Source organism: Notothenia coriiceps, unplaced genomic scaffold (assembly GCF_000735185.1).
Source record: "Notothenia coriiceps isolate Sejong01 unplaced genomic scaffold, NC01 NC01_scaffold00003306, whole genome shotgun sequence".
Classification (NCBI taxonomy): domain Eukaryota; kingdom Metazoa; phylum Chordata; class Actinopteri; order Perciformes; family Nototheniidae; genus Notothenia; species Notothenia coriiceps.
Genome location: NW_011336007.1, coordinates 152,252 through 163,290, shown reverse-complemented (window position 1 = coordinate 163,290; position 11,039 = coordinate 152,252). Strand labels below are relative to the sequence as shown.

General features: G+C 38.5%; 1 protein-coding gene across 1 annotated transcript; it reads left to right on the top strand.

The window, feature by feature from the left end:
- Window positions 1-2,850: 2,850 nt before the first annotated feature.
- Window positions 2,851-5,648, top strand: LOC104941285 (fibroblast growth factor 13-like). Its single transcript, XM_010766367.1, has 3 exons — window positions 2,851-2,871; window positions 3,575-3,773; window positions 3,875-5,648. The coding sequence occupies exons 1-3, from the start codon at window positions 2,851-2,853 to the stop codon at window positions 4,009-4,011; spliced, it is 357 nt and encodes a 118-aa protein (XP_010764669.1). The 3' UTR covers window positions 4,012-5,648.
- Window positions 5,649-11,039: the final 5,391 nt, after the last annotated feature.

Genomic DNA, 11,039 nt, shown 5'->3' with positions numbered 1-11,039 from the left:
TTGATGGTGGGGTGAGATTTGGTCATAAACAACATTTCTTGTCAACTTCCCAGAGGGAAAAATTGATTCAGAGATCATGACAGTGGAAAGCAATTGTATGTGTGAATTTGTTGTCACTAACACTACCGTAATTTTCTGACTATAAGGCGCACCTGAATATAAGCCGCAGCAGCTAAATTGAATGATGTGTACATATTAGGGATGCACCGAATATTCGGCCGCCGAAAATTATCGGCCGAAAATGGTTAAAAAGGCTCTTTCGGCTTTCGGCCGAAAGGGTTTTAGCACCGAAAAAATATCACCGAATGTCAGGGAACAGGGTTACGTTGGTAAGCTAACGTGTTGTTGTGATGACGTAATCAAAACGCGGCGACAAGCACGGCGCGCGACCATGCTCGCGGCTGGCTCACAGCCAACATGTCTGCGCTTGGAGATATTTAAAAATATCAGAGAAAGAGGCGCGGATTGCGATTTTAAAACGTGTTCAGCTGACATTTCTCGAGGGGGTGTAACTGCAAAGACTTTCACCACTTCGGGATTACTCCACCACTTGAAATCAAAACACCCGGACAAATATGCGGAGTAAGATCAAATCACAAGCACTGACAGCGAGAGACTTTCAGCGCTGCCTCTCATGTGCTTGATGAGAAGAGGAACAGACTTATGGCTGATAAAGCAGAGAAGCTATGTTCATTAAAAAGAACCTCCCACTTTTCCTTAATAAGTAGACAAGGCTGGCTTATCATAAGCTTATCTAGTTCTACATGTCTACTCTATACCCACTTTCCTGAACAATTTTCATTGTGAGTTATAATTCACCATCTCAGGTTATCATTAGGGGGAAATGACAGCAGCACAGTGTTCAATATATTGTACTTTCGGTATCTAAATGATACAATGTTGTTTACATTGCTCATGAGGACAGACCACCTTATTTGCAGATTCTTGAAATTGTAATTTAATTTGTAATTGATTGTGGATTTTGTATCCAGTTTTCACTTTATGTATCTTTATACAATGTTTACTACTTTTCTTATGAGGACAGACAGCCTTATTTACAGATTCTTGAAATGTAATTGTAATTTCATTTGTAAATAGTTACATTCATGTGGATTTATCCAGTTTGCACATTTGTATGCATGCACTTATAGGTGCATTTGTTGTTGTTGAAGACCTGGCTGTTACAGTATTTATTTACACTATTTTGTTGTAGGCCTACTGGCCTAGATGTTTATGCAGTTTTAAAGCACCTTGGCTTTGTTCTGAATGCACTTTGTTGTAGTTATCCTACAGAGAAAATAAAATGCACTTGACTTGGAATTAATGTAATGTATGCATTCAAAAGTGCTGAATAAATGTTTTATGGACCCATAATAGTGATTATTATTTAAGTTAAGTTTTGCCATAATCATGTCTTTTTCCATAATCAGGCAGCTGAACAACATTGGTAAAAAATGTATACATTATATATATATATATATTCTATTAATCATTTTCGGCCTTTCGGCATTCGGTTTTCGGCCAACTGTTTCCTATTTTTGGTATCGGTTTCGGCCAGGAATTTCCCATTCGGTGCACCCCTACAATTAATGTCTTGTGGCGAAATAGAAGTATTAAGTGTCAGGAAATGGAACAACTCAAGTAAAGTATCTGAAAATTGTATTTCAGTACTTAAGTTAACGACTTAGTTACTGTTCACCAATAGTTAAAAGTGTATAAAGTGTGTTGGAGCAGCAGGACAGTAGTGGACTGAGAAAGGTCATAAAGTCCTGAGTTCTCTGCAGCTAAAGTTCCGCCTCCCTGTGAAGGAGAAAGGTGATGATCTGTGATAAGTGTGAAACTGAAGGTCTCTTATACCTACCCAATCTACCTTTGGCTCTTCCCGAGTCTCTGAGAAATTCTCCACTCAGCCATTTCTGCCCTGCTGCTCTCACTAAATCAATACCACAGATTGGCTTTGCTCTCTGACATGGGAGACCTGATGGAGGCTAAGAGAGATGTATATCTGTCGCTATTGGTTAATATCACCAGTCAACATTATGCAGGGTTCAGTAGTCCTTATGTTGAGGACAGAGAAGGAGGAGAAGTGCTGCTGGAACATGATCATTTATTGGCTTAACTGCTGGAATTCATCCAACTTCTGCTAATTTGATTGTGTAATGTCTATTCAGATCCAGCCAGTCTCGGACAATTGACAGTATATGAGAATATATTGGAGGGATAATTCTCTTTTGGCGGAATGAAGACGGATTAGTCTTTCAACTGTTTCTGCATACTCATTACCAAGACTCTGAAAAACCAGCTCAAGTGGGTTTTTTTTATATTTTTGGTTTGTAACCAATTAAAATAGTCTGTTTTCTTAGTTGATATGACCTCAAATCCTCTGAGTTGGAGCAACTACTATAAATAATGAATTTCCTGCTTAACAATTGGTTTAATGACCCATTCATTTATGGAATTATAGGCAACAACTGTGAAAATGTAAAGATCATTTAAGAACTGTCTATCATTTTAGAAAATCGTGTTATTGTAAATCTCCTCTTTTACTGTAAATTGTTTTTGTATTTATTTAATTATAATTATTTTGGGTCCTCGCGATTTGTAATATCAGTAATTGTATCTGTTTAGATTTACTATATATTTTTCATTACTATTTGTATTACAAGTGGTATCTATTGTTCCCATAAATGTGGATATGTATAGTGCAGAAACACCGATCCAAATGTAAACCTTTGTGGAGGATTGTGATCATAAACACCATCCTACAAATATTCTAAAGACTGATCCCATTACCTAGAATCTTGTTTATATCATACTGTAGGGTTGTGGAGTTTGTTTTCTGAACTAAGGATGCCTCTGATGCAGTTCGATGTCAGAATAATTCATTTATTTGTACACAATGTAATGTATGTGAAAATCTGTATTTGATTTGTGTAGGTGTCAATGTTTTATTCCTTTTCATCTTTGCTCTTCCCTTTTGGGATTGTGTTTTGTTTACATGAGATGTTAGTGCTATTCCTACATCATACAATAAGCAATGGCATCCTTTTCTTCCCAAAGGACAAGGATGTTCAAAGAAACACAAGTCCAGATTGAATTCTACTCACCCTTTCCCTCAGGAAACAGTCACCAATTAGTGCTTTTTTCTACTTATATCCACGGTCGTTGTTCTTTCAAGTGTGTTCTTACGTGAACTAAAGGTTATGTTCAAAGATAGGGTTGGGGAGAGTTGTATAGATAATTAATACATCAAATCTAATTGCAATGATGTCATCGGTATTGGCAGGAGGTTGGTCAAAACAAAGATAGACATTGCAAAAATTAATAAGAAATGTTCCTAATCCTGACAAATAATACATCATATATTGCAAAATATGATGAAATGTTTAATATCCCAATAATATTGTTATTAGAGAAGTATTGCATCGTAAAATATCGTAAAATATCGTATTGTGTGGCTTATTTCAAAGATTGCACCAATGTTGTTCTTATGGCGTTTGCCCTTTATTTTTCCTCCCTTTCTTTATTTGCTAATATAAATCCACCTCTCTCCTTTTTCCATGTATCTTTTCAGGAGCACTTCACTCCTGAGTGCAAGTTCAAGGAGAGTGTGTTCGAGAACTACTACGTCACATACTCCTCCATGCTCTATCGCCAAACCCAGTCTGGCCGCTCCTGGTATATCGGTATCAACCGCGACGGACAGGTCATGAAGGGCAACCGGGTGAAGAAGAACAAAGGAGCTGCGCACTTCCTGCCAAAAGTTATAGAGGGTTTGTGTCCTTTGTGTCACTTCAGCACAATTCAAACCAGTTCCTCACTTATTAATCACCTCCTTTATTATTAACCGACAGATTCTATCTTTGTCTCACAGTTGCGATGTATAAGGAGCCATCGCTACACCAGCTCGCCCCTGAACCGGTGAGTCCTCCGCGGAAGACAGTGAAGACGTCAGATTTGCCGTCCCTGAAGAATGGACGGAAAGAAGCTCCCAAGGCTGATGCTTCATAGCACAGGAGACTGAGGGTGGGACAAAGAGCAGCAGTGACACTGGGAATACAGCCGCCCATTATGCACTGAGGGTGGGTGGGGTAATGGCCCCCAAGGGCCACCTTATTCCAGAAGTGAGCAACGAGATTCAGAAAGATAACAGGTCAGCGGTCCATCAGCAGCCGAGAACACCTGAGAGAGGAGTCCCCCCCTCACCTGTCACCGCAGAAAGGAAGCCAAGGGCCTGAGCCAGAACTACTACCACCTGCCCCTCCCACTGTTTGTCTCTTTCTCCACCTCAGTGACTTCCTAATGCACAGTCTCCTTCATTTCTCTGTCATGCTCGGGCTTCTTTGTCCCACTGACAATTCCATCTTTTCTCACATGCCAAACCTACCATTCGGTCTATTGTAGTATATTCACCACTCACGCATTCCCAGCGCCGACTCAGCACCATAATCTTCACCCATGGGCCCCATCTTGAGCCCTAAAGTTGGTGACAGTGCGGTTCAGCCTGGCTTTCCACCCACCAGCTGCCTACCAGCTAAGCTAATCACCAAGGTCAACTAAAGCTCAAAGTGAGATGAAACAGCTCACAGAGGAGATATATCTGCAGGGATCCTGGGTCGGATCAGGTCGGCCGAGCAACATGAGGGTGTGAGAAAGTAAAGAGAGAAAAAAACAGCTACATTTAAAGAAGAGTTTATGATATTAAAACTGATCAAATTGTTCTTGTTTTTGAAAACTTAAAGCAATCCTGTGATAAAAAAAATGAATGAATGACAGCCCAAACACAAATAATGACTTGGATAGGAGCTGAAAGACGATAGCAATTAAATGTAAGATAAAAACAAAAGCAATGCCAACAAAAAAGACACTGCTTGCATCAGGGTCATATTAAAAATAAAAATAATAACAGCCACAGTTCTTCCTGGGAAGATGAGCCATATAATAGAGCATACATAACTAGAGTTTTCCAGACTCTTAAACAAATGAGCAATATTTGTACCAACAATCCAGAAGATACATCTCAGTGATGAAAAAAGAGCGAGTGTGTGAATGACTGAGATGTGACCACTTATTATTGCACTAGCTTGTTTGAGGCTAAAATGTAACAACTGGGTCATGTTTTAAATCCATGAAAGACCTGAACTCAGTCACCTGGAAAAAAAAGCAGCCGTAGTGTGTACTTCACTCGGCATCTGCTGTCAGCATAAAGCCAGGTTTGAAGCCGAACATCAAAGCCAGAGGAGCCTCTGAGCTGGAGCACTTGTTATTCTGAGGACGTCTGGCAGCTTATCCACTCACTAGCTTTATCAAATCACCTTGGAAGAATCGCCCTCGAAAATGTAGTGAATGTCTTGGTGTGATTGTGTTTTAACCCCCCGTGTGTGGACGTCTTCTACACCATGGATGCACTGTGTGTAAATGAGCGCCAGTACAGAGGATGTAGATAGAGATACTGCGGGTAACCTTAACCATGTCCTTCAGACGTGGCACGGCATTGTGTCTTTGATTTGTCTGGTCTTTGAATAGGTGACACTTACGGTAATATCCAGCTTGCTTACCATTATCACTTAGATTTGAGAGTTAAATAAAAAAGAATAAAAATAGCAGAAAAGTGTGATCTTTGGTCACCCCAATGGCGAACCCACAAAAGGCACCTCATTCATTTAAGATTTCAACAAGGTGCAATACACTAGTGTTTTGTTTTTCTCTTTCATTTATATAGAATATTTTTAAATATACGATGAGCTGATTTGATCAGTCAGGGTGTTGGTTGTTGTTGGAAATGTTGCCTGCTCTGGCATGCAGTTCTCATATACAGTTTGTAGCTATACCTACGGAAGTAACGTTACTTAAGTCAGAAGTTGTGACAAATAAGCCAATGTTTGGTTTTAAAAAAACTGCGCAAGTGCTGTTACCTATTTGTCACGTTACTTCCATACTAACGTAACGCCAAGTCTATGGTTATTTTGACCTAATTCCCCCTCTTTTCCCCAACCTAACCAATACCTTTGTTGCCTAAACATAACCAGGGTGTTTTCTGTGAAGACCAATGTTTATTTTGAAGACTGTATGCATGTGATGAGCAAATTTGGACATATGTCGTGGGAGATTCTTTGAAGAATACAGATGTAATCAGAAATAACCTTTCGTAAAATAGCATATGAACCAGTGTATGAGGAAAGGATGGCTCTGGTAACTGACATCACAATGATTAGTCAAAGTCAATCATCCTGGATACCACCAACAAACACAGACAAGAATACGTTGCAAGAGAAACGCTGGGAGATGTGGAAGGCAAGAAAAGAAAAAAAGCTCATTATATGGTCGCTAACAATCACAGATAATCTCTAGGAGGTTCAAAGCATCGGGATGGGTTGTAATTTGAATGGTAACGAAATGAGAAGAGCGGGTACAGAATGTGAAACGGAGGCTTTCCGAATGTGCTGCATTGAGGGCTACAGCAAGTCTGAAATAGTGTGTTGAATTGTAAAGAGGTCAATGCACGGAGGCAGTTATTTAGAAAGATTAGCAGGTGTATTCTTGAGGAATGTTGATAAGGAATTTCTGCAGTAAAGTGAGCAAGATTCTTGGCAGGGTTTGGTGCCGCGTGTGAATATGATAATGAATGTAAAACAAAGAGGCACGTAAGGCACTGTGCGCTATTTATGAGAGGGGGTCTATGGAGGAAATTAGTTGGAGAGCTTTGCATTTTTTTCAGTCAGTTTGTCTAATTTTCTAGTCTTTTCAAGGGGGAATATGGTTCAGTACAAGTTTGGATATTTTGTCCTTGTAGACAATTTTGTATTATAGACCTACACATCTGTATTGTTGACAGCCTCCCCGGTGAATTTGGTCCAGCATAGAATGGCTTCCAACTGTGTATTACTAACTAACTGTTTGATATCAAAGTGTGTGCACAGCAGGTAGCATACTATGCTATATAGGCTTATAGTTTTCCATTTTTCATCTGGGAGCTTCTTCATGCCAGTTTACATTTACAAGTTGGGGATACGTTGGTTCTATAAAAAGGAAAGTATTAGCAGTGACAGCAAGGGAATTTGGTGTGGCAAAATGAAACATATTGGCCATTCTTTTTGTCTTATAGCCTATACAAAATGCCTGCAAATCCCTCTTATTATCAATTCATCCACTGGAAATGTTCTTGATTAATTGTTTTGTCTATGAAATGTGCCAAATTCCTCTAATAGTCTCCCAAATTAATGTTGTCCAACTAAGAGTACAAAGCACATGAATATACAGTTTTAAAGAAAAAGTAGAAGATAATGATATTCTAAGGCTCTACTTAACAGTTAAGCAGAAAGAAAGTAAGTTAACGTACAGGCTTAACATGATTTAAATGCCACTTTACATTGTGTAAAACATTAGAGACTCTCTTAATCATCCATAGATTTCCTTTCTTACAAAATGCAACCAGTTCTTACAATCGTAATAGAAAAGGATGCCAGAGTAAGTTGTCCGACGGTGATACTGCAGGTAAACAGACAGGAACAGAATGTTAACAAGTCCGATGTTGAATGTTAAGTGAAGAACGAAGAAGAATGTAAGACAGGAAGGACTAAAGAGAGACCAGTAGGTTTTTACAATGAATGTGAAGTTAAGGATGTCGCAAAGTTCAGAGACAAGTAAGTGCAATGTAGAAAGTAGGATTTTGGTAGCAACACTAGTTCTGCAAGATCTGCTCTTGAATGTTAAAGGTATGGTAGAAAATGGTCATGTTGATGGAAAGCTAGCAAAAGAGAAGCAAAGTGATATTAAGAATTATTTATTGTACTGTATGTTGATGAAAGTCGGAAAGTGTTATGTGAATATATTTATCTTTAAAATCCAACAGAGGTGGTAAAACATAAAAATAAAAATACAGATATAGCCTAGTTTGTGTGCCCACGCATGAGAGATTTAAAGTCCTAATCCCTTTCCTACACACCTCTTTTTAACCACAGCCTACAGTATCTGCGGCCCATTAACTTTCTTTTCAACACTGTGTTGCCTGTGTAGGTGTATACTTACAGTGTGTTTATGAAGTCTGTGTGTCTATGTGTGTGTATGCATCTGGGAATAAGCGTCAGATGAGACAAGACGGAGAGGCAAGGAGAGAAAGAAAGGGCATGAGATTCAAACAATGATCGATAGACTCAATAAACCACAGCAACCCTGCGATGGGTTTGAAAACATTTCCCCAAGGTTCCAGATACAGCGAAATCCATTAGTTCATAATGAACTCAGAGGGTTGTTGTTTGATTACAGGCTGTAAACTCGACAAAGAAGCCCGTTGGACGACAACAGAAATGTTTTTTACACTAGGCCTGACAAACTGTTTACTGAGCATCAGCAGACACTCACTATCCTTTGAGACGCACATCTGCTAAAGGCAGTACCGGCATATATTGACATAAATACAAAAATGATGTCCCTACATTTCCAAAAGGCAATGGAGAACTGGAGGAACATTGAAGCATTTAAATGTTGACATACTGTCTTTGGATGTTCTGAATAGAATACAACAAACAAGGAGCCCCACTTATTTATAACATTTAGTTGGAATAAAGGCAATAATTGATATTAAACTGCAGCCAATCTTTAGCAATGCAGTAGAGATTAAATATTTGTATTATACCGTACAACAACTACCAACATCCAGGAAAACATTCCATCCATAATCCTAGGTGACATTTGATTTGAACAGTATTATAAACCCCAAACAAGGGATTTTAAATCACATTAAATGCAGTATAATAATGTTTTATGGGAGCATAAAATCATGTGTACAACATTCAGGACAAGAAATGTTAAATTAAATTGATATGGTCCTTTAGGTAATTACCCAAACAATCCTCAGAAAAATCGAATTTATAAAACAGGCAGTGCAATTAACTGAAGCTCATCACTGTCCAAGTTCACTCCAATGTTATATTTGCATATGGTATGATTACAGTTATTTGCAGTTGGTACGTCTGTTCTATCCAATACGCAGACCAAAGTGTGTCCCATGCAGTTTGTCAATCTTTAGGGGAAATCTGTGTACAACTGGCTCCCTCTAATGGAGGCAGTTGGATGTAAAGGTAACACTGGTATTGAGGGGCACAAAGAAACACTGCTGGGTTTGTAGGCCAAATTTCAAAACATCAAAAGCAATTACAATTTATGAAGAGGCTCCGTTTTTAATATCATGCTTTAAAGTGTAAACGCACGCATAATGGATTCCTAATGTGGTTATGATGCCTTGTTAGGCTTTATGTGCAATACTTCCAAATACAACAGCTCCTTACACTTTATAGACTCTTCTATTGAATCTTTTATTTGATATCAAAATGTCAAAGGTATCGAGGATATTGATGGCACCAAAAGTATTTGATACTAATGAATTGAACACAGTAAATAAGTAACAATACATTTGTTTGAAAAAAGAAAACCCCAAGTGGGGTTACTAACCATGGATTTCATTTGGACATCATTTGTAGCGACTGAGTCCCCATCAAAAATAAAGATAAATCGGTTGTTAAATTAAAGTACAAAATAGAAGTATGTCATATTGCTAACCGTTCATGTTAAATATTGAAAGAATGAAAAATTGACCAAGTTGATGCTTGGATTTGAAAATTGTTATTAAATAAATATTAAAAGTAATTCCATTTTTTTTAAATTAAAGAGTATTGATCCTGCTGCAGCATAATATTAATCCTTTTTAAGGAATGCTAATGTGAAGGATGTCAAATATTCCCGTTGATCTCTATACAATTTGAAGCAGGCGTCCAGACAACGAAACATGTCAGGGAGACCTAAATGTATGGATTGTTGCCAGTTTACATGTATCTTATGTCAATAATACAAATAGTGTATATCTGATATGTCAGGTCTTTTATTTTCACAAATGTACTTAAATAATCAATGTTGATGATTTGTTTTATTGTCTTTCAGTTTTACCTTGACATGTTTTTAAATCCTCAAAAAAAGGAGGGATTGTTGTTGCTGTCCAAATGTTCCTCCTCTATTTGGTGTGTTTTTGTGTTTGGTCGGCATTGTTGTATCCACACTGATGTGACCCCCGAGTGGACTTAACCCAAACTGAATCCCAACTGTGCGACTGTGGGCTTTACGTTAAAAATGCAATGTGTACACAGAAGGTTAAGCCAACACGTGTCCTGTCACACACAGCCGCAATGACCTTGGTGGTCTCGGAGTAACGGTCACGCAAGTCTTCCAGGAAGTTCCCACAACCTCCCTCTCTCTACTGTTAAGGACTCTTGGTTTAACTCCAATCTTCTTGTCTTCCGGAGAAAAAAAAATGACAATGAATAAAAATATCTATATAAAAAGAACAAAAAAAAAAAGCCATAAATAAAAAATGGGCCACAGAGAGAGGGTCTGAATCCTCAGGCAGCTCCCGAGTGTCAGCAGGGATAAAGACACACGTTGGACTCCTTAGTAAGAGCCAAAGCGAGCAGCAGGAACATACTGGCTTTTTTTTACCATTTCAGGACGCAGACAACAGGAATGAAGACCAGCAATATGCAATGAGAACTACCAGCCTGCACTCAAGGAAGGGAAACAATGTCCACAGGCTACAACAAACTACAATCAGGATTTGCGAGCTCCAAAGGTGTTCAGTGGTCTGCAATAATAACTACTAATTGTCTAGACTGACATGGGAATCGTTTTTTGCAAAGCATGCATTCTTCACTGTTCTTCTGCTCCTTAGGGATGATTCCCTCTCAGTATCTACAGACACAAGCCCATTCACCCTATCTTCATGTTTGCCATCAGACCTGTGTACATTTCTACAATAACTCCTACATGAATTGAAAGGAGATGTCTTACTATGGAATATTATTCAATAAAATAACATATATTTGTATGATTGTAAGCAGTTCCCTTTGATGTTTTTGTCTTCTTTTCCCCCATTTCCTTACAGTCCCTCTCAAATGCTGCTTTAATCTACACTTTCATCAATACGCTGCTGGCATTCTGCATATTTGCACTCTATTGAGATATGTATACTTTTATAAATGAATAGTCAAGAC

Excerpts from the sequence above, each read along its gene's own strand:
- LOC104941285 (XM_010766367.1), top strand. The coding sequence starts at position 2,851 with ATGCCTCTGATGCAGTTCGAT. Across the intron at positions 2,872-3,574 it reads TGCCTCTGATGCAGTTCGAT|GAGCACTTCACTCCTGAGTG; the intron begins GTCAGAATAATT and ends GTATCTTTTCAG. Across the intron at positions 3,774-3,874 it reads CCTGCCAAAAGTTATAGAGG|TTGCGATGTATAAGGAGCCA; the intron begins GTTTGTGTCCTT and ends TTTGTCTCACAG.